This window comes from Ruditapes philippinarum, unplaced genomic scaffold (genome assembly GCF_026571515.1).
Source record: "Ruditapes philippinarum isolate M1 unplaced genomic scaffold, ASM2657151v2 ctg11657_1_1_1_1, whole genome shotgun sequence".
In the NCBI taxonomy this organism is placed as follows: Eukaryota; Metazoa; Mollusca; class Bivalvia; order Venerida; family Veneridae; genus Ruditapes; species Ruditapes philippinarum.
The window spans coordinates 5,681-31,035 of NW_026858544.1; the positions used below are offsets into that span (position 1 = coordinate 5,681).

The 25,355-nt window shown below is 32.5% G+C and overlaps 2 protein-coding genes across 2 annotated transcripts; both read left to right on the top strand.

The window, feature by feature from the left end:
• The first annotated feature begins 1,258 nt into the window (after positions 1-1,258).
• On the top strand, positions 1,259-2,143 carry LOC132753553 (heavy metal-binding protein HIP-like). The gene has a single exon (XM_060744033.1). It carries the CDS (start codon positions 1,259-1,261, stop codon positions 2,141-2,143), a length of 885 nt encoding a protein of 294 aa, XP_060600016.1.
• A 17,539-nt stretch (positions 2,144-19,682) lies between these two features.
• On the top strand, positions 19,683-20,819 carry LOC132753554 (uncharacterized). Its single transcript, XM_060744034.1, has one exon. It carries the CDS (start codon positions 19,860-19,862, stop codon positions 20,748-20,750), a length of 891 nt encoding a protein of 296 aa, XP_060600017.1. The 5' UTR covers positions 19,683-19,859; the 3' UTR covers positions 20,751-20,819.
• The last annotated feature ends 4,536 nt before the right edge of the window (positions 20,820-25,355 follow it).

Sequence of the window (25,355 nt, forward strand, 5' to 3'; positions counted from 1 at the left end):
TCAATCATATTTGGTAAAAGAAGAAAGATACAGTCGACTCAAAAAGCTGTAGAATTGAGGGCACTTGTAACAAGGTCATTATTAACTTCACCTTGGATTCGAAAACCGCTTCTGCTCAATAATAAGAAATCAACTAGACACACACGATTTCAAACTCCATAGCGCAGATTTATGTACAAAGCATAGATGACTTATTTAGGTTGAGGTCACCTTTACCTTGATTTAAAAGCCCATTTCCTCCCAATATGGCAATGACGGTTCACGCAAAGTTCTTGAAAGTGAGCTTTTGTTATCCGTGGATCGTTTACCACAATTTCTGTCTAATGCATAATATTTAGGTAACAAGATCCCAAAATAGACTTTATAAAATGAAATCTTCCAGCCCTGGGCTAAATGCATGGCACCGTCTTGGCGGTCACTTAGGTTGCATAGTAAACATATAAATTGTCCCCTCTACAACGCTAAGACCATTTAAATATTTGACATGTAACATCGCTTTGTGGTATTCTTTATATGTTACATGTTTATACATGTACATCATGCCCCGTTAGTCAAACTCCCGTTTAATCCTTTTAATTCGCGCCAGCCCCCGCCTATGCAAATTATACAAATAGGCCCACATCATTTACAGAACCATGTTGCGCATCTTACAAATTTCTTGCGATTCTTCGTGAATAAAAAGCACATTTATATGTTAATCTGAATCAAACTGTATAAGAGTAAATTACATTCTACCCAAACATTTTGTTGATGATACTTTGAAGCTAAACTTGTTTTTTGTCTTTGAAATTGTCATTTATAAAACATCCCTGATGTCAGCCATTTCCGTAGTAAAGTAACTATTTTTCTTTATTTTGAAAACCTTGTAAAACATTAATTTCAAACTGTAATATGCATAAGAATTATTTATCTAGTATATTTAGTGTATTCATATGTCTGTCCTCCTTTTCTTTGTCATTGGTAGCTATTTGAATTTTATTGCCAGTTATCATTGTTCACATCTAATTACTTTTACCTTAATATCTGACCTTAAACTGCGCATCGAGCTATGTTTTAAACTTTGAATAATTGTCAAATCAGCATAAGCAACTTTAAGATAAGAATATTCCATATGAACGCAGTCCACTGCTAGAGAATTAAACAGGTGTTCATTGTAATAAATGACCTTACCAAAGATAAGAGTTTGAGTCGGACACATATTTATTCACTCTGTTGTAATTAGGCTTATAAAAAGCGTCTTTTGTTCGGATACTGAATAATGTTGGCATTTGTATTCATGACTGTAGTCTTAATCCACCCAGCGTCGACATCCCCTGATTTGAAAGTTGATGGTCTGACTGAAGCGCTTATACGTGAGATTGTTTCATCGTTCATGGAAACAGAGGGAAATGACTGCAGATCTTTAGCGAAGCATGTTGCTGATTTGAGTAAAGAAATGAAACACCAAAGTATTAAAATGGACGATATGGTATCAATTATTGCTACACAATCTAACGATATCAGAGAATTAAAACATAAGTTCAGTATAATTGAAGAGGAGAATGAACGTTTTCGTAGGATATTTAATGAGGAAAACGGAGAGGATAACACAACCGAGCAGAATTATCTAACCAACATTGAAAGTAACAAACATTCTCTTGATGTCGATGAAGTCGACATAAAATCAAGAGGTGTTGTGAACAAAGACGGACAGAAATATTCGACGAGTCAAAGAATAAGAGCGAGTTCTACGGGATCTGTTGCATTTACGGCATATTTAGATCATCCGCTTACGGGTTTGAATCCAGGGATGACTATCAAATGTAATATAATAATTACTAATCATGGACATGGCTATGATACATTTACCGGTAAATTTACGGCTCCAGTGTCTGGGATATATTTCATAACATATACAATCGAATGTCACTATAAGAAGACAAATGTACGGTTAATGAAGGGTGGTGTTAACATGGTCGACGCCGTTGTACACGCTCATCCATATTCCACAGATTATAGACAAACAATGTCCACAAATAGTGTTGTGATAGATGTTACAGCTGGACAATCACTTTGGCTTGAGACCACTTATGACCATGACGCCGAAATATATAGTTCTGAGGATTATCGTTACGTAACGTTTACAGGATTTCTACTAGCGTGATTCAGTCTGAAACGTTTCTTCGTTTGTTAGGTTTATAAAACAGATGTTACAATAAAAATACCTTTCCTTTTTAGAAATAAATGAAATTGTATGTAAAATACTTCCAATCTTAAAATATTAGAGGACACATCTTGCTCAATGAAAATGTGCGTTAACAAACAAATAAATGCATTTTTGTGAGGTGACTTTTTTCGTTAGTTTTGGGAATAGGTATGTTTTTAGTAAGAAAATAACATTTGCATGGTTCAAACTATAAAAAAATAGAATGCCATCTCCAAACTTAAGAAACTCCATGATGTCCAAAACCCTGAAAACACAAAGTTTTGAAATATAGAAAAACAGAATCCCTAAAGAAAGCTAAACACGGCAAAATCGTAAAATTTTGCAGGCTCGGTTTGAGTGAGCCTGTTCATGGACGGTACTGGAAAGTGCAAGTTATTGTCCACTTTTTTTTGTCCTTAATTCTACATTTCACTATTCTTGTTCTTGAAGAATGATATACTGTCTTCAACACTATCCTAGTCAAATAAAGTCCGAAATACAATATGTTAGCCATCTACTTTTTTCAGAAATCTTCATTCTGTTGTAGACTCTATTGAAGTGTAAGCTTGACCTGTATAAAGGTTTAATATTTGTCAAACGATATTCCAGAAGTGTGAATCTTGACTTTTGGATTCTTCTATGTAAGTAAGCTATCCAGCTAGCTTACGGAACGTCGGTGATTCTACTCACTTGCCCGTTTGTCCCTGAAATGATACACGGAAGGGCACCTGAGGTCTTCTTTCACAAGTAAACATGAAAAGGCACCATATGTACGATGTAAAACCCAGCAAAAAATAGTTTAAGTTAAAGAACAAAATAAATCAATTTGGTCAAAAGAAGTAAAAAACTCTTTGATAAATGTTAATTTGTTATGTATTTATCAAAAGCCTGTAGAATCGGTGGGCATTTTGGCATGGAATGTAAAAGGTTAAAGTCACTATAACTTTAAAATTTTAATAAATACAGTAACCAATCAAATTTGATTGCAACATTTACACGTCACAGTTATTAATCAGGAGACCCCTAATGACCTTGAAGGTTAAAGGTCAATGTCGTTATTTTCTTCACCTTGGATTTGAAAACGGTTTCTTTTCAATAACATGAGTACATTTTGACACACAAGCTTTCAAACTCCATAGGGTAGACGCCTGTAGAAAGAAGATAGCCACGCTTTTAAGATTTATGTAGGTCGAGCTTACCATCGCCATTTAATTTCAGTATGGATATCCATATAGCATATATAGACTTCATACGTGTTGTATGTTTCCTTTTTTGTTGTCGCAGACTCGTATAGTTTTAGGTCATCTGAGTGGAAGTGCTTGAGGATGAGCTTTTGTAATGGCATGTTGTGCGTCAGTCGTTATATACAATTTCAGTCTGAAAATATATTTAGAAATAAATTTTCTCAGGATCTTAAGTGTTCTCAGCCCTGTGGTAAAATATCGGAAACCGCCGTGGTAACATAGATAACTAGTTAACTTAGTTTACATAGTAAAAATGTCTTAAAAGTTTTCCTCACTACAACCCTCAGATCACATATATAATAAATTGACATGTAGCATTGTTTTGTGTCTTTCTATGTTAGTTATATGTCGTAACGGCATGCACGTTTAGTCAAAATATGCCTTGCTTTGGACTTTACTGAATTTATGGAAAAGCACATTTATATTTTTCGAGTTCAGAGACTCAGAGCTTAATTATGTAGCAATGCTTGTGGTTTTGTACAGAAATGATATAAGCATTTTGTAAGCGCGTTTTCGGGCTGAACATATTTTCCAGATCGTGATGAATCAACATTTAATCGTTACCTAGGCAAACTGCCGGAAATATCATATTATCCGCTTTATCCTCCGCATTTGCATACGGTTACAATAATCCTAATTCAATTCAATTTTTTATGTTTTTTTTATTATAAATGAATGCTCAAATGAAGATTTAACAATAATGTCATTTCCAAAAAAACATTATTTGTTAAGATATTACCGAATTTACATTTCATGTTAATAGAGGGAGGTAATTTATTTATATAAAGTCTCAGTCAAATTTTTCACGCATATATTTTAATGATTACATATAATGACAAATATTTGCAGTACATATTTTACATATTATTCGATGTTTGAAAAAAATATTTTAGAAGCATAATTATATACATATATAAAATTTCACTTAAGTGTGGTAACAACCTTAATTATAACATACAGGATCTTTAACTTTTATTTCGTGTCACTTCCTCTTTCGCTGTCGACTTTTTTATAATTTTGAGTAGTCGGCTTTGAGTGTTCATTTGTATACCATTTCTAGCTTGTTTTTATTGGTACGATCAGTAGATGTATATTATAACCTCATTGTGCAGGCACAATAGGGCACCAGAAAAGAACAACACACGTTTCGTAATCTATTTGGATAGCTTCACAACATTTATGAATTCAAAGTCCTTGGACAGATTCGAAGCGGTGTAGAACAAGTGGTTTGAAGTCATCGAAATTAACCACTGGGCAACGAAAGTCCCACAAATGAGGGTCCGTCCGAGCCAACAGGAAATGCCCTATAGGCATTACATGATAGCTGTTGTTACGATATATGTCGAATCTATCAGCTATTAATAAAACAAAAAATATGATAAACAAGGCCAACAAGGAAAGGCGGCGTTCAATGAACGTTTGTCAAAAGAGTGTTTATATATCAGGGGGTTGGAACCAAATACTTCAAAGGTTTTGATGTTGATACTCTTGTTTAAACATCTCATGGGACGCGACTTTAATTACAAATCTGTAACACCCAAATAGCAAGTCCAACATCTAAAACGTTAAAATACATGATGAATAAGTTGGAAGCGCTTGGAATGTAACTGGAATGTAACTTATAGAAACAAGACAAATACAAAGAAAACACTTTACAGCCTTACAAACATCAAAAGCATCCAAGTTTAGCGTTAAAAGAAGCCTTGCATTAGAAAATATGATCGTTAAAGTATTAACAGTGAGCTTATATTTCAAAGAAAATTCTTAATTATGACGTATACACAGCAAATCAATTTTGCCATGGTTTGTTTAGTTTCACTTTTTTATCATTTATGTCATAAATGATGTTTCTAGCTAGTTATGGTGAACTACATTTAATTAAAAAAATATTTTATGATTTTCATGAATACATAATAATTATAGTTCATAGACACATACACCTAGTACATAAGCTACTAAAGCTAGACATTTAAATAAATTATCAAGCAGCTCAAATCCATCGTGATCTGTTTGTATATATGTTTGAAAAGAAACGAGTTTGTCAAAGATGCTTATACATCAGGGAGTTGGGAACCACAAACTTCAGATGTTTTGATGTTGATACTCTTGTTTAAACATCTCATGTGACGCGACTTTCATTAAAAATCTGTAACACCAATATTGCAAGTCGAACCTCTAAAACGTTGAAATACATAATAAATAAGTTGAAAATGCTTGGAATGTAACTGGAATGTAACTTAAAAAAACATATACATACACAGAAACTTTTTACAGACTTACAAACACCAATGGCATCCAGGTTTAGCGTTAAAGTATTGACAATGAGCTTATATTTCAAAGAAAACTGTTAATTATGACGTATATATTTCAAACAGAATACCAGTATATGGAATTAAGAAACTTTGCCGTTTGGATCCTCTGTCTGCTCTTGCATTATTTAGTTGTAGACTGAAATTTAGTAACATAATATGTTGTGTTGCCTTATATCTTTGAACGTCAAATACTCTTAATGTCGAAATACAAAAATTTTGAAAGATTTGGGAATTGTTCAGTATTGGGACAAAAAACTGCATGTATACACAATAATTCAAATATCTGGAAAAAAGTGATCCATCGGAAGCATTAAAAACATCAAAATTACATGAAAATTACAGACACGGTTTGATTGTGTCTGTACATGAGGGATAAAAAACAACATGCATTACGTCCCCTAGCATCGTCTTGGGCTGTACTCAATGAGTCCGAAGGACCAGAAGAAATTTAACACACTGAAGTGAGTAAGGGGCAAAATCCAGAATAACAAATTTTTGATGAAATACCCTTTGTAACAAAATGTATTGTGTTTTTTGTATAACACAGTTCGGGTCTGAATTTAGTAAAACATGATACAGCAAGGACAATTAAACAACGATTTACCAAGGAAAGTTACATTGACCACGGTCGACCGTACCTATACTACACGATATATGACGATAGTAACTGTTACGACGATTTTTAGCAAATCGCATGTATTCAAATATAAAGCAATGAAAAAGTAATGATTTGATCAAAATAAGATGAATACTTTTATGGTCGACTAGAACAGTAACTTAAAGGTGACGAAAGTTGATACTGTATTTCATAAATGAAAAATTAAATTCTTCTGTTAAAATTCTGAAAGTGTCATCAATTTGCACATTCAAAAAAAGTTCAGTTTTCTTATTCAAATTCGTTATCAGATAATAACATTTCAAACAGGTAAAATATAGGATTTTAAAAAACTTTTTAAAAACGTTTTTCGTGTCACTAAAGTATGTTATTTTCTGATATATGTATAACTAGTTAAACTACGGGAACACAAAGCTCAAGTTAAATATTTATTAAGCCCGATTGAAGTAAATATTTCCTCAGACGTATTAGGTTGTAAAATACAACGTCATTCGTCGATATACATATGTCTCACCTGTGGTTGTAGACAAAAGAACATTTGACAAATGTGCTGCTTCTCATTTCTCACAGAAGCATTCAAAGACAACGGATATGATTTTAGTTCAAATATTACTCTGCATTTCTTTGTTAAGATGCATTTCACTATCAGCTGGTGTAAACATTGTGACCGCAACTTTTCGAGTACGTGGTAATCACCATGGCAAAGACAGGATACGAAAATGTGCGATGAAAGTTTTACAAAATGTAAGTTTATTATGGACATTTCTGAAACAAGTCATGCTAAATATTTCAGTAAGATCCCTGAACGTATTGGTGTATATTTTTTGCGATACAGGGATAAATTACTGGGCATATCTTAATTTCTTAAATATTTTAATAGTCTCATTGTCTATTTGTCATCGGTTGTATCTATTTGAATGTGGACAACAACACTCAAATAAAGTACGGGGCAACTTCTTACAGCTGCCGCAAAACAGCTAAAGAAAGAAAGCTCGAAACGACAAACTAAAAATGTTGCAGGCTCGGTTTGATCAGGGTCTTTCAAAAAGAATGGTCTGGACTCTGGAGTCGGACCAATTTTACGAAACAAGATGTCTCGGTTGAGTAAAATGATTGGGTTATATACCGGTCCCGATCTGGCATACACTGTAGTACATCACCATTCAAAATAAAAAAATAAAAAGATAATGTTTTGTTAAATCAATCAAAAAATTACTTAAACTAACCCTGGTTACATTATATTATCAATTTTTAACATAAAAAGTAACAATTTTATAGTTTTGCAATAAAATTAGGATTTTATTTCATTATATTATAATATTTCACGATGTTATTTACAAATATCAGATGTTTAATTTTGTGCATTTTTAAAATGGCGCCGTTTATCGACAAATATTCGGAACAAGCAATCTATGTTTTAAAACAAATATGGCTTGAAAACATAATTTTCAGAAATATTTATAATATTTTCACAAGTTTACAAGTCTAAAGTTTATTTTAAATAACATCATTTCGTTTATGTTTTCCGTTTTGCTCTTGTATTAAATTTTCGGCCTTTTCTTGAACACATACATAATTTGGGTAAAGAAAACTATACCGAGTTATACCGAGACATGTTTAATTGTAGCAAGAAGGGTTTACATAGCGCGTTTCAAGACCATTCTATTTGAAAGGTCCTGGTTTGATTGAGCTTGTTCATGGACGGTAATGGAAAGTGCAAGTTGCCGTCCAGCCCCTCTAGCACATGCTTAAACAATAAGCATAATTTAACATTTTATATGAACTGGTAAAATTTAGAATTTTGAAACATCCGCAGATGTGTTCATATGGCGGTTATCATACACCTTAAACACATCAATGAAATACTACAACATTTCTTTCGGTACTGCTCGTTAAATTTATTAGTAACAATTTCTGTTGCTGACTTTATTTATATTAAAACTTTAAAGAAATAACTAATATTTATACTATAAAACATTAAAGCTACCAGCAACTTATATTAATTAGTCTTTTAATATGTTTAACCCGCGATCAGGTCAACTTGTCTCGCGGTAAACACGTCACCTTTTTGGTAAACTCTCCCTACGTCCACAACGAGTCAACTCGTCCCTAACATGGTCAACTCGTCCCCTCCTTATGTCAACCTGTCCTCATTATGTTATAATCAATGACTTTAAATAATCATTGTAAGTATGAGACAACGATTTACATTGTATAATTAAATCTATATGAATTTTGTTCAAATTGGATAATTAATAAAATAAGGTGTTTTGGCTACATTTTAATGATTTTCATTTAATTGCACGTATACAGAATTGAGAAAATAATAGAAAGAGAGGTAAGTTTACAAATATTCAACATGAATGTTTAACAATTTTTACGATTTCGGAGTCATATTCGTTAAAGTCATTGGAGCGTTTAATGATAATTAAAAAAAAATAATAACAGAAATTAGAGTTGAAAAAACAAGTGTGTTTGTATTGTAGAGCATGTCAATTAAAAACCTGATTCTTGTTTGTTGAAAATTGTCTGTATAAATGTTGCCATGATAAATATATGCGTTATCCCCGAGGTGTTAAATTAAGGAATTGAACATTCAGTAAGTTTTTTTCCCTTTAAAACATTCATACAATAATATTTGCAGCGCATATGCAGTGTAATACACTAATTGTTTGGAAATAGTTTTAAGCCGCATTATGTGCCAGAAATGCTATAATACGTTATTCTGAAAAACCGTAAATTTTTGATATCTTGTTACAGATTCCAAAGAAATACTTATTTATCTTATAGTTTAACCATCTTATTAATTAAATCTTTCCTTTATCTGTTATCTGTAAAGAACGTGCTCTTAAATACTGGTTAAATATAATGAAATATCCAGGGTCATTAGTACATACAATATTTTTGGAACAATGTGCTTTGTTACCTAATAATACCATGTCTACTTGGTCATCGTCTGTTAAAAAACAACTTGATAGTCTTGGATATAGCTACTTATCGGAATTCTCTAAACCTTGATATGAATTATTTGCCAATGTTAAAACAAAGGCTCGCGTGATCAGTACGTTCAAACATGGAATGATACAATAAATGAATCAATCTAAGTTATTTATTATAGAAAAATTCAAAATGTGAGTTTAAATATGAAAAGTATCTAGATTATTGTTACAAATGAGCATCAAAGAAAGAATTGTCTCGTTTTAGACTCTGTTCCCATCTTCTTGAAATTGAAAGTGGTAGATTTGCAGGTATTGATCGAAACCTACGAACTTGTAAACTTTGTTCACTTAATGTTGAATCTGAATATCATTTTTTGTTATGCTGTCCACTCTATAGAAACCTTCGTCGAAAATATAATGTTAATTATGTGTAATACACTAATTGTTTTAGAATGAAATAGTTTTTAAGCCGCAATTATAGGTGCCAGAAATCTAATGTTTATAATACGTTATTCTGAAAAACCGTAAATTTTTGATATCTTGTTTACAGATTCCAAAGAAATACTTATTATCTTATAAGTTTAACCATCTATTAATTAGCTTCTTTAAATAACTTTGTCACCAGTTGTATGGCATTTAAAATACTACTTTGTTTACATTTTGCTGTTGTTTTTATGACACATTTTTGCTTTTATCGAGCTACATGTAAGATTGACTATATAGCTGGGGAAAATTAAATGAGATGATAGTAAAGATCAGATTTGTTACATAAAATGATAAAATCAGATTTGTTACATGAGACAATAGCAAAAATTTTTGTTTTGTTTCATGAGATGATAGTAAAAAAGATTTGTAACAGAGTTACCAACTTTACCAAATTTAACACGAAACACAAAATAGTGCTATTTCAAAAGTTTTAGGTATTGATCTGGACTTTCAGCGCAAAATTTTGATCAATACTAGATCTGCTCTTGCCAGTAACAATAAATTCATAAACGAAATATAATGAAATAACTCCTGTGTTTGTCTCAACAGAAATAAATTTGTATATTTGTTATCATTATGTCAAAGCCACAAAATGTGTCAAATACAAAATGAATACAGGATATGGTCTGTTACGTGTATATTTCGCGCCCAGTTATCAATCTAGGTATGTGGCAACTAACCAATGATATTTTATTTGCATGGGCATTAATGCCAGCTCTTTAAGTGTTGAGAGTTGAGTACTCCTAAAGTCGGTGCTAGGGGGGTGAGGGTTGTTGCACTTATTCATTAAACCTCATGTACAGACTCAATCAAACCGAGTCTGCAATGTTCATGTAATTTTGTTGTGATTAATGCCTCCGAAGGATCACTTTCTTTCCAGATTTTTGGCACCATACCCAGTAACCGACTATTTTTATTTTTCATTATTATTTTTGGCTTTTACCTCCAAGTGTTACTTTGACCTTTGTGCCAAGTTCATTCAATATCCCTTCATGGAACGGACACGACAAATACTCTCAAGAAGACAATGTCCACATTAAATCACCAGGTTTGACATTGACCTTTGTGGTTGTTGCGCATGAATTTTGTCTTATTATAACAAAACTTTGTGCCAAGTTATTCTAATGTCTTTATAAATGACATAGTTATAGACCGGACACGAACATGTGACGGACGGACAGACGGACGGACGCACGTTCTAACGAAACAGTAAAAGTGTGGCTACTCTATTGTTTTTTACTTTGTTCTTTTTAACCACATAATGAAAAAAGCCATATAAAAGCCTTACGGAATGAATGGCATCAAAAAGAAAGTACAGTTACCTATTTATTGTTCCTCTAGCCAAGTATCAAAATGTGAGCTCGGACAAACGGACGGACAGACAGACGGACAGAACCTATTTCTATATCCTCCTTTTACTTAAAAAAGTCGGTAGACAATGAGATTTGTCACATGAGATGATAGAAGAAAATCAGATTTGTTACATGGGATAATAGTAAAAAATATATTAATTTTGTTACATGAGATGAATCATGTAGTAAAAATCAGATTTGTTAAAAGTTTGAAAAAAAACTTCTGAAAAATGTTTAAAGAAAGTTATTGACTTTTCAGACCACTCTGATTGGTGGACGTATATCTGATAGTACAGGTCACTGCGAGGAAGTGACGCACTCTTTGGCTCAACAACAAACGTTTGAATCAGGATATGGACACATCGATAAAATCAACTCTATAATGGCCTATCAACCAGCGGTATGACTTCAGAAACAAACGAATAGTATTATTTCATTGTTATCATTGTATAGACGGGAAACTGCCTAAATATTTCTTTTTGGGCGACAGTATACATTGATTGTGTGATCGATCTTTTTCAATTGAGTTGCATTTTATTACAATTTATGACATATGTGTAGTAATGATAATTTATGTCGATTTATTATATATTTGAAATGAATTTATTAAATAGATATTGAAGAAATGAAATAAGAGTAGAAAACAAATAAAAAAAGACAACGTTTACGGGACATAGCCTAACCAACAAGTCATGTAATTAAATAACAGATAATATGTCGCTTCGTTATTTTGATTTGCTCTATTTTATCAATGCATTGTCTTACATAATTATTCAGTAATGACATTTTGTTATGATTTCGTATTTTTTAAACATATCAATAATACGGGAGACAAACAATTTTACGACGTTTCTGTATAGGTAAATGATTTTTACGTTTTTTTTTAGATTCCACCTGGACCAGTAGAATTTATGAAAACAATGTTACCATTTCCTTTATCGATGGGATCAAAGCTAGAATTCACTTTCGAATGGACACCTGGATATCTTCAGTAAGGATATTCACCAATTAAAATAAAAGAAAGCAGATATTTTTTAATCTTTACTCGTTAGAAACATCTAAAACTGAAAATACCAAATCATATGTATCATTTTGTATATGAAAAAATTTTTCGCATTGGAAGAAATTCGAAAATATACATGCACATATCTTTTTAATTCAGTCTTTTATAATATTAAATTTTCCAATTGATCTACATGAGTTCTGAAACGAATTGTCTATATTCATAAGCTTTTTATCAAGTTACTTAAGTTTTGTTTAACCATGTCTTCTCCTACACATAATGTGTTCCAATGTCACTATCCACCCTCATACAGATTATTTTACGCTGCTAAAATGAGTCATAAATCTTGTCAAAAAGTAACGAAACCCTCACTTACAATGTAAACAGGACTTTTCGTCCCTAAACCATATCAGCCTTAGTGCAAAAATTGTTTTAGTTCGACCGAGTATCTTTTTAAAGATACTTTGTTTTCGTATAAGACATCAATGTTGTGACCTTAGGACTGTTTGTCACAAAAGTATTCGGACTGTAGCGGAAGAGGTATGACTAGCTTTTGTTGATCACCAACCAAATGAACTGAAGACCAATGTATTCCTTGTATTCCTTGGTTTTTAGTCCGACAAACTTAAGTATCTAAGGCTAAGATAACGTCTAAAACTTTGTTTATTTTTTTTCAAAAGCCAAAGGGGTCATATAGTTATTAAAAGGCTAGGGCTTCCAGAACCTCGAACCTAGAAGGTGTGATTTATTGGCCATTGCTAATAAACAAGCTATGTTTTAGGATTTGCAGGTCAAAGTAGCTTTTAATTTGAACATCTTGACTTTTAACAGTATGTAAGGCTGTACAGGCCTATGGTAATTTACTTGTCATTCCTATCACTAGGTTTGTTGGCCTCAGCGTTCTCTGGTAATGGCAAGTTATACTCCACCTATGAACAGATTTTAGCCAAGTAAAATATGTATGCATCTTCCATTTTGCAGGGCATAATATATGCCATTTAATCTAGCAAGGAATTTTGTCTGAAGTAATTGTTTTTATTTAAGCTCCGTTGAAATTGATGAGTGCCAATACACATGTTCAACAGACAAGAGGATTACTTTTTGGTATTTTTTTCTCTTTTCTTTTTTTGTCTTTGAAATGTGTAATATATTATTAACATCATATATCAACAGTTACTTTATTTCTTTGTCAATTTCATGTTGTTTTATGCCCCCGAAGAACGACATATAGTAATAGCACTCTCCGTCCATCCGCCCGTCCGTCCTGTAGTCTTGTCCGCGCTGTATCTCTAGATAATCAGGGGGTAATTCAGTAAAACTTCATAGGTATGATCAGTAACATCCATAGTTGTGCATTTCACCGGAACGTTTAGCTCCGCTTCACAAAATAGTCACCTGAGCTATAATAAGAAAAATCTTGTACGTGCTTCATCTCCAAAACGTTGGGTGGGGGTCAGTGAAACTTCACAGCAGTGGTCAGTACCATCCTTTGTTATGCACATCGCCGGTATGTTCAAAAATTGCTGTCAGAGCTATGAATAGAACAATCTTGTCCGCACCCCATCTCCAAAACCACTAGAGGATTTCAGCGGAACTTCACAGAAGTTGTGCATATCGCCGATATCTTCAGCTCCACTGCACAAAATGGCCAACAGAGCTATAAATAAAAAAATCTTGTCCAGCTTTCCGAGGTCAAGCTGCTGGTGGGATTTCAATGAAACTTCACAAAAGTGATCAATACTATCTATAACTGTGCATATTTCCAACACGTTCCGCTTGTCTGCACAAAATGACCGCCAGAGTTATGAATGGAAAAAATCTGGTCTTGCTTCCACAGGTCAAACTGCTGATCGGGTTTCAATGAAACTTTAAAGAAGTGATCAGTATCATCCCTTGTCGTGCATATCGCCAGCACATTTCGCTCTGCTGCACAAAATGGCCACCAGAGCTAAAATAGAAAAATATTGTCTAGCTTTCAGAGGTTAAACTGCTGGCGGAATTTCAATGAATTTTCACAGAAGTGATCAGTATCATCCCTAGTGCATATCGCCGGCTCGTTCTGCTCCGCTGCACAAAATGGTGACCAGAGCTATAGTTACAACTTGTTTTAGTAAACTTTGTTTGGACTATTTCTCCTACACTTCTAATGGAATAAATAAAATTTTAGGAATGATATTATCAAATGATCGGGCATATATTATGGGTATTTTGGCATATATTGTGGATATAATGTCACATCGTCCTTTCGGGGGCATAAGTCATTATTCAGTGACAGCTCTTGTTCAATACTAAGATTTACAAATATAGGAGTAATTTGCTATGCATGCAAACAGTGTTTTGAATTTCAGATATACTTCTAATTTTTTACTAGTAAGCGAAACTGAATTAATTTGCTATATTGCATTAGTCAATTGCTTTCTCGATAATGTGTTATATGTCGAGTTCTTACTTATTTGATTTCTCTTCTATGGTTGTCCAGGCTAATGGTGTCTAGTGATGAATTTGAGTTTGAAGTGAATTCTGAGAAAGAAAGAACAGATCCATTCAAATGGCAAACTTTATGTCAACTGTCTAATTGCAAACTGACCTTCGTCATCCACGATTGGGGAATACAGGTAAGAAAAATATATTTAAAAAATACTCTACTATGTTTATCTAAATGGTATTTCATTAATAATGATATATGTATCTTTAATATAGAATCTCCCATTTGTACCAATCTAAGAGAATTTATTACAAAATTTTTAGGTTTGTAAACAAAATAAACCTTTAGCCGGTACAATGGGCCCGAGGGATATTGGACTTTTCGTCTTTTTTTTTCTAATGAAAAGATTCAACACAAAAAGGCTACAAATATCATGTAATGTAGGGATTTCCTCTGTTTCAAATATCTTTGATACGAACAAAATTGCAGATTTCTTGCGTTTTGAAGGTTTTGGAGAACGACAAGATAATTACTGGAATTACATCAGTAGAGATATCTACCCTGTTACAAGGGATGAACCGTGTATCTCTCAAGATAGGACATGGTATGAAACTCAGCAGACTTGAGGTCCAAAGATAAAAAGTACAGACTGGGTTCGGAAGTACACAAACGTGAAGGACTTTTACAATACACCGATTTAAACGAACTTACTATCGTCTTTATTAATATTATTATACGGCTAACGATTAGGAAAGCGATTTTTGTCAATCACCGAAGAGCAATATTAGATTTTTATTACTGTTACCTTTTGAAAGCAATGTATAAATAATGACATGCCTGACGGGTACATTGTGTTGCGATTATTCCGTATAAACTTTGTAAAAACAGGCAATTGTCTTAAAAGTAAATGATGACTAGATTTTATTTTCAGTAACTTTATAGCTGAATTCTGAAAACGAGATATTTTATTCTTCATCCAATTATAATATATATCAACCGCAAATTTATTTTACAGAACACAAAAAATAAAGGTCGCCATGAAATGAGTCAAGTAATTTTATCTCTTACGTTTTATTTGAAAAAAATATTAAATGAAGTCATTACATAACACATGAAACTTTATCATTAATCAAAGAAGGAACCAAAAGCGACCATTTCCTATTTTCTGATGACCCTGTACCTTTCGGTAGTAATGAAATCCGTCGGAGAAATCTTTATGTCACTTAAATTTACCACTAATTCCTGTGATTTGCTAAAAGACAAGTTCAGTTATTTTGTCCTAATTTGCTTAATCAAAATATCTGCATGAGGTTATTCCAAAATTAATGACACATGTCTAGCGACTGTATGTGACGTGATAAAAATGAGAGATAAATATTCTTAACTAAATACCTTACATTAAAGTTTCTTGAACTACATTTGACATCTTATTACTTAAAGATCCTGTAACACATTCTTATGGTTTTATTTCATAAATATAATGCACAAATGAATATTTATCAATAGTGTAAGTTCCAAAAATATTTGTATAGATATTACCAAATTTACATTTCATGTTAATAAAGGGAGGTACATGTAATTAGAAATTCATTTTCTGGAAAGTCTAAGTCATTTTATTTAATAAGAAATGAATGCATATATTTTAATGATTGCATATAATGTGGATAAATTAATATTTGCAGTACATATTTTATATATTCTTCGATGCTTGAAAATTATTTAAGAAGTATAAATATATTCACATATAAAATGTCACACTCTTAAAACAGAAAACATGCGCGCCCATCTCGATCATAATTAAATGAGACTGATTTGTACATACTAATAAACTCTTGTTACTTTTATGATATAGTATTTATGATACAAGTGCATGTCTGTATATATTCAGTTATAGAAGCTAGATTTGTTGTTATTGTTATCAATGAAGTTCATAGTGAAATAGGTGGTGGGTACTTTGTATACTTCATAGTAAATCATTACATGTTACAAATCCACAGAAATATCTCGCTCTGTACTTAAAGCACATAAAAACAGCAAATAAAGATCAACATTACATAATGCGAATATTATTTCAAGTAGTAAATGTAGTACAATATTTCCACAATTATTATAATGAAAAGATATTTCTTAAACATTTTCGCTTTCGGCATCCTTAGAAATAGTTTTAAATATTAGTTAAAAGCGGCACACCTCCAGATTCATGCTAATTTTCATGAAAATTTGAAAATGTATTCAACAGTGTAATATTGTAAAGTTACAAAAAAGAAGGCAGCTTACACATTATCAATGGCGCTTTTACAAAACCCATGTAAATCACTATAAAGAGGTCAAAATATGCAAAAAATATAGAAGTCTAGCTATGCATACTGATTTAATCGAAATATTTTTGCTCATCTGGAGGCGTGCAGCTTTAATACATTTTACATTGTTTACAATTTGTCACTTTTATACAACAATTATAATTTTTCATTAGGTGTTGGGCACGATATGTGATTTGAAGCGCATGTTTGTGTGTAATCAAGCTCATTACTAAGGCGTTTTTATGTTACCTTACATTTTCTTATAGATATTTGTATGTGTTTTTTTATTTTTATTTTTTATTTTTATCTATTTTTATATTTTTCATTTATTAAAAGGTTTATTTTTATTTATAATCTTGCATGCTTGGGTGACTGTTGAATAATATTTCACCAGTAATTAGCTCAAAAAGATGTTCAATTTACTAAGAAATTTTCAAGGTGAAACAATGCACCAGGATGGCAAGCAGACAGATATATTAGTCATTTTGGTGTGAAGGTTGACACGGCATCATGAGTTTTGTACATATTCATCCAGTAGCTTGCTGTTTTCCTATGTTATAGCATAATACTCTGTCAATCTAGTTTATCACTTGGAATAAATATATATGTAATCTACTCTTAAGATGAAAACATTTACAACCCAAAATAACATGCTTTTCTGTTATTTTAAGTTTACTTTTAATTTTGAAAGAAGGAGCTTACAGATAATATGAGGTTGGACACTTCAAGGCCCTTAAGTATGCCTACAGACCAATTTATATAAAGCCATACATGTCCCATATGAGCCAACTTAACAAAACGTTGGACAAGTCAAGGCCATTAAAACAAAAAAATATAGTCCTATAACATCGCAACGACGCTTGGCCACCAACTCAACAAATATAGTCATATGAGCCAACTTAATATTGTCTGCAAAGAATGATATAGAATTGACTTAAGCTACCCTAAATAAAAAGGTAAAAAAGTATAAAATGATCTTTTCTATACCATTTGTTGAATCTTACTATGTGTTTATATATGTTTAATATTTCACCAGTTTTGGATTATTATTATTATTATTATTATTATTATTATTATTATTATTATTATTATTATTATTGTAAAGAAACCAATGCTTGGCTAAAAATTCCATTCCAAATTCGCCTGTTAAAACCTGGAAAGAATGCTCGCGCATGTCGGTCATGTATACGGAAAATATCTGTCAGGTATCAGTCCGAGTTGCATACTGTTATAGGTCAACCAAGCTTATCATTTATTTTTCTCCATGATGCATATAATGGTCTCATTGCCCTCCCGTGCATCGAATTTGTATGATCACAAAAATCGATTTGCATACATATTTAGTATCATTCAGTGAATTACTGAATTAAAAATTTATAGGTCACCTTTTCGTTGATAGTAACATTTAAGGACATTTGTCTCATATTTTTGATATTCTCAAACAAAAAAAAAAAGAAAATTTAATGATAAAATTGCAATCGGGAGTAAAGAAAGAATGTTTTTCTATCCTTTCATGTAGAATACTTTGGAATATTGTGCTTGTTTAATATTATTATAAATTGTAGCTAAAATATATCTATGTTTTTACTGTTTATTGACATATTGATTTTGAGTGTGCCTGAATGAATGTGACTATACTCTTTCCTAATATTTTAAACATTATTGATTTGTTGTTGCTGTTTTGTTTTATACTGAATAAGATCTTTACTTTTCTTTTTCTGCACATAAATTGTTGATATATATTGTATTTCTGATTTTGTGTCCCTGTCTGGAGGTCATTTAACATTTTTCTGAGATTTGTCTCCTCGGATCCCAAGATTTTCTTTGGTTAATGCACATAATGTGTCTGACCAATCATAAATCGGAGATATGAGTACGAGACTACAAACATTTCTTTAACACCTCCAACCCTTGTGTGAATAAGGAAGCTTTACGTTGCAATTGTGATTTTATGAAATATTATCATGTCCATTTTAGATTAGATTGTTATTCATAGATAGTGAAAAATTCGGATAGTTGTTTGATACCGAAGAAAGAGATCATATAAAATATTTGAACTTCCAAGTTATAAATGGTAATAAGTTGTTGAATTTATGACTTATTTCTTTTGTTTGTATTGAAATATATTTTATATAGATATAATTGTCACAGAAGGTACATCGTAGGACAAGATAAAAGAAAACAGTACATATAAGTTTAAGATATTTTAACTAGATTTACATGAAAATTTTAGCAACAGCACATTGAATTGGAAAAAAATAGACAAAATGATTGTAAAGAAATAAATTCCCAAATTAAATGAGAAGATTATCATGACAGAAAATATTTACATGTAGTTAAATAGTGTATATTGCAAAGGATTAATTTTCATTTTCTATATCTGTACTTAAGTCGTATAATAAATTTATTGTAGTGCTTATATAATTTTGTTGTTTTCTTATGTCATTTTCGTAATTTTAATGTTTATACGTTGGCGCGGTCCAGTAGATTCTTATTATGTTCTGCATTTTAGCGCTGAGTTAGTTACACCTACGGTCATGCTTTAAAAAGTGTGAAAAAGTTTTAAAAAGAGAATGAAATACATCCCTGATGTCAGCCATTTCGGTATCAAAATAACTATTTTCTTCATTTCTAAAACATAGTAAAACATTAATTTCACACTGTTATACACATAATACTACATTTAGTGTATTCATATTACCATATCTGTCCTTTTCTTTATCATATGTCATTATTTGAGTAAGACTGTCAGTTATCATTGTTTATACCTAATTAATGACCAAAAACTGCGCATTGAGCTATTTTTCAACTTTAAGTCATTGCCAAATCACCGTAAGTAACGTTTACATACGCACGAATTCCACTGCTTGTGAATTAAGCAGGTGTTGGTTGTAATATGTGGCGTTACCAATGATAAGAGCTTTCGACAGGACACATATTCATTCACTTTCTTATAATATATCTTGATAATAGGGTCTTCTGATTGAAGAAGGAATAATGTTACCACTTGCATTCATCGTGGCTGTACTCTTAGTCCACAAGGCGTCGACATCTCCTGATTTGAAAGGCGATGTTCTGACTGAAGCGCTTATACGTGAGATTGTTTCATCTTTCATGGAAACAGAGGGAAATGATTGCAGATCTTTATCAAAACATGTTGCTGATTTGAGTAAAGAAATGAAACAGCAAAGTAAAAAAATGCACGATATGGAATCACTTATTGCTAAACAATCTAACGATATCAGAGAATTAAAACATAAGCTCGGTATAATTGAAGAGGAGAATGAACGTTTACGTTGGTTATTCAATGAGGAAAACGGAGAAGATAACACAACGAAGCAGAATGATGGTCTTACCAACATTGAAAGTAATATACCTCCTCGTGATGTCGATGATTTCCATATTAAATCAAGAGGTGTTGAGGACAAAGACGTACACAAATATTCGATAAGTCAAAAAACAAGAGCAAGTTCTACGGAATTTGTAGCATTTACGGCATATTTAGATCATCCGCTTACGGGTTTGAATCCAGGGATGACAATCAAATGTAATAGAATAATTACTAATCATGGAAATGTCTATAACACATTTACCGGTATATTTACGGCTCCAGTGTCTGGGATATATTTCATAACATATACAATTGAATGTAACCATAGGAAGACAAATGTACAGTTAATGAAGGATGGTGTTAACATTGTGGACGCCGTTGTACACGCTGATCCATATTCCACAGATTATAGACAAGCAATGTCCACAAATAGTGCTGTGATAGAAGTTACAGCTGGACAATCACTTTGGCTTGAGACCATTTATGACAATGACGCCGAACTTGTCAGTCTTGAGAATTATCGTTACGTAACGTTTACTGGATTTCTGCTGTTGTGATTCAACCCGACACGTTTATTCTATCTGTTATGTTTATAAAACAGATGTTACAATAAAAAATAAATTTTCTTTTTAGAAATTAGAGTAATTGCATGTAAAATACTTCCAATCTTAGAATATCAAAGGTCACAACTAGCTCAATCAAATTGAGATTTAATTTTTTATTTGCATAGTAAAGTGACCTTTTATCATAATATTGGGACATATGTTTTCTTTAAGGCTTAAGTGCGAAAACAGCATTTGTATGGTTGAAACTATCCAATAGAATGATATCTTCAAAACGTAAGCCACTACAGATCAAAACCCTAAAACACATACTTTTTTAATTTTTACATTGATTGGAAACTTAAAGCGAAAAATATGGTTAAGATCTGTAAGAAATATACAAAGAATTAAACGATAAGTGTTTTCCTTAGCCCAGTTTGAGTTAAGCGTTTTTAGAAACGCTTCTTATTTCTGTGTCATTTTACATAATAAAATTATTATTCTTGCAAATGAAATGTACGAATGATATAAAATCGCGCACTCAAGTTGTTTGTTTCTTGAAAAAAATGAGTTATGTTCTGACAGATCTAAAGTTGTTTGTCCAGACTATATCAAATACTATGTCGTGACCACGAGTTACTAAGTCGTTGCCACGAGATAAATAACCAATCAGATTACACCATTTATATGAATTTCCCTAATTAACTAGACATGTACAAGGATGCCCATACTTCACCAGCCTTTAAAAGTGCCATTTATACAACTTATTGACTGGTCAATAATTTTACATTTAGCGTCACTGTGACCTGATTTTTGACCCAATGACCTTAAAATAAATAGATGTCATCTACTGATCAGGTGCAATGATCTTTCTGGGTTATATAAACTATGGCTTATCCCTTCTAAATTTTTCATCTTACAAAGATTCTACCTTATAGACTTTCTACTGTCCATTGGCAATGTCCCTTCAAAATAAAAACAAACCAGGACTTATTCCTTCTCATGTTATCGTATAAACAAGATAAATGGGCCGTAGTACGTACAAACTGACCAATTCGATCACAAAATTGTCCCAACGAAGGGGCTATAGTCAAAAATAATGTCTAGTGGGCCTTGGAAGGTGACTTTCTAATATGATCCTAAAGTTTGTTTGTTAGTTTGATTCATTTTACGCCTTTTCCCAACAGTATTTCAGTCATATAGGCCAGTAGTTTCCTAACAATCGTTCCTGGAGAGTTACACCACTACTAGACTACCTTCCTCCGTGCTAAACTACCAAAGCACCTCCCGGGGATCGAACCCACGCAAGAGAGGTAACTGGATTATAAGTTATCGACTGTAAAGACAAGTTCAAAGTGAATATCTTCAGCATTTTCAAAGATTAATGTTGCATGTTAAAGTAAGTTGTTAAGTTTAAAAAAGTCATAATAATAATATAGTGTATTCTGATTCGTTAATTATCTCGTGGCCACGTCTTAGCTATCTTGTGGCCACGACTTAGTAACTCGTGGCAACGACATAGTATCTCTAGGTCACGACTTAGCTATCTCGTGGCCACGACTTAGTAATTCTTGGCCACGACATAGTATCTTGTGGCCACGACTTAGCTATCTCGTGGCCACGACATAGTAACTCGTGGCCACAACATAGTATCTCGTGGCCACGATCTAGCTATCTCGTGGCCACGACATAGTAACTCGTGGCCACAACATAGTATCTCGTGGCCACGACTTAGCTATCTCGTGGCCACGACTTAAAAACTCATGGCCACAACATAGTATCTCGTGGCCACGACTTAGCTATCTCGTGGCCACGACTTAGCTATCTCGTGGTCACGACATAGTAACTCGTGGCCACAACATAGTATCTCGTTCGCACGAGATAAATAAAACACACACATTTGTGCTACCGTACTTTTGTCAATATTACAACCTGTTTTATTTCTTTAGTAACGACTGTTTGTTTATAACACGTTTCAAAATGGAATTCTTTTTAAGATATATTTTGACTGAATAGCTAATAGTCCAGGCCATGTTCAGACGACACGGATATACTGATTTTGGTCTGCTCTGATTGCATGTGTGGTAATCAGGTGCCTCCAGCTTACTTTTAGTGGAAAGATGGATTTTCGGTTTGACAATGTTTTGTCTGTTTAGGAGAGCATCCATACAAAAGTCATGCAGTTTTCTTCTATATTTGTATCAACTATGTTTTACTCCATTTATTTAAGGTACAGCTTTTAATATATGAAAGACTGATCCATTCTGCTATTAATGTTAGATTTAATCTAAAACTATTTATTATAGGTGTCAAAGAATGTTACGTAACTCTCCTGTATTTAGGCAGCGTGTAACAAATCTTATAGTTTATGTTTTTGTATTACGTAGATGATGCTTTACGCTTTCAAGCAAACACATAAAGTTGACATAGTTTGGTATGGAGGTACTTTAATGTTAATTGATTATTAAACATATCAGGAAATAATTAAGTACATGTATTCATTATAATAACATACATGTAAAGTAATTTACAAGTGTGAAATAGTTTTGTTTTCATAACAGGGTAATATATGAGATGATAAAATCAATGATATGATCAAAATTAAAATGTTGTATAAAAATATTGAGTTGTTACAATTATATAAATACAAATGTATCAGTACAAATCTAGCCTGTATCAGTTAATGAGGGATGTCCTTGGTTCAGGTCGTTGATTTTTATTCAATTTCCCTCACATCTGCTGGTTCGAATCCCGACAAGGACTATTGGATTCTTTCTTGTGAGGAAGCTACTTCGCATGTGCCCATTCGTGCCTGAAATTATAATGCACAGATGGGCACCTAATGTCTCCCTCCACCAGTAAACCTGAAAAGGTACCATATGATCTGCAAATGGTTGGTGCGACGTAAAACCAAACCAAACAATAATAATAGTTAAATAACATCAAACATATTTGGTAAAAAAAGATACAGTGGACTCAAAAGGCTGAAGAATTAAGGGCACTATGACCTCTTTGACAGTAAAAGGTCAACGTCACTGTTTGCTTAAAGTTGAAATCTATTTCTACTGTAACCAATTAAATTGATCCACATCATTAAAATTTAATCTTTGCAGTTATTTACCAGAAGAACCCTATTAATCTGAGAGGTCAAAGGTCAAGATCATTATTAACTTCCCATTGGATTTGAAAACCGTTTCTGCTCAGTAATAAGAATACAATTGCACACACACGCTTTGAAATCCATAGGGCAGATGCATGTACAAAGTATAGATGACTTTTTTTAGGTCGCGGTCACCTTTACTTTGATTTTTAGAGAAAACCCCATTTCCTCTCAATATGGCAATAACCGTTCATACAAAGTTCTTGTGGGTGAGCTTTTGTTATCCGTGGATTCTGTCTAATGCATAACATTTAGGAAGCAAGATCTGAAAATAGACTTTATAAAATGAAATCTTCCAGCCCTGGGCTAAATGCATGGTACCGCCTTGGCGGTCACTTAAGTTACATATTAAACACATAATTTTTCACCTCTTGAAGCGAATACCGTTCCTTGCGATTCGATCCTCGTGAATAAAAAGCACATTTGTATGTTAATCTGAATCAAACTGTGTTAGAGTAATTCTACCCAAACATTTTATTGATGATACTTTATAGCTAAACTTGTTTTTTGTCTTCTGAATTGTCAGCAATAAAACATCCATGATGTCAACCATTTCTGTATCAAAGTAACTATTTTTCTTTATTTTGAAAATATTTTTAAACATTTAAATTTCAAACTGTAATATCCATAAGGATTATTTTATCTAATATATTTTTTTTATATTGTACATTACTATCCCTTTTCTTTGTCATTGGTAGCTAGTTGAATTTCCTTGTCAGTTATCATTTTTCACATCTAATTACTTTTACCTTTATATGTGACCATTAACTGCGCATCGAGCTGTTTTTTTAAACTTTGAGTAATTGTCAAATCAGCGTGAGTAACTTTTAGATAAGAATACTCCATATGCACACAGTCCACTGCTAGTGAATGAAACAGGTGTTCATTGAAATTAATAACATTACCAAAGATAAGAGTTTTTAAACCCTACGTAGGAGTTATTAAGTCCTATGTAGGAGTTTGAAACTCCTAATTAGGTTTTGTTAAAAGTCCCACGAAGGAGTTTCCAACTCCAAATTAGATTTTTTTACTCCTACGTAGTAGTTTTCAAAGTCCTACGTAGGAGTTTAAAACTCCTGATTATGCTCTTTTTATCTCCTACGTTTTAAACTCCTAATAAGACTTTTGTATCTCCTATATAGGAGTTATAAACTCCTAATTAGGTTTTATATTTTTCATAGAACATTATGATTTTGCACCAGGACGCTTCCGTAGATACTTAGTCGTTACTTAGCAATGATAATATTCATATAATTAGTCTAGCTTTTATTTTCGAACTAGCTTATGATAATGTAAGGGCGTTTCAATAAGAATATGTTCAAATGAAGCCTCCATCTGTAGAGTGTGTTGTTTATTTATTGTACCGATAGTATTAGGAAGTCGTCCGTCGTCAATTGCAGTCTTAATTCTTTCCACAATATCATTTATTAATAACATCTTCTTACCTGCAAGGTGGGCTT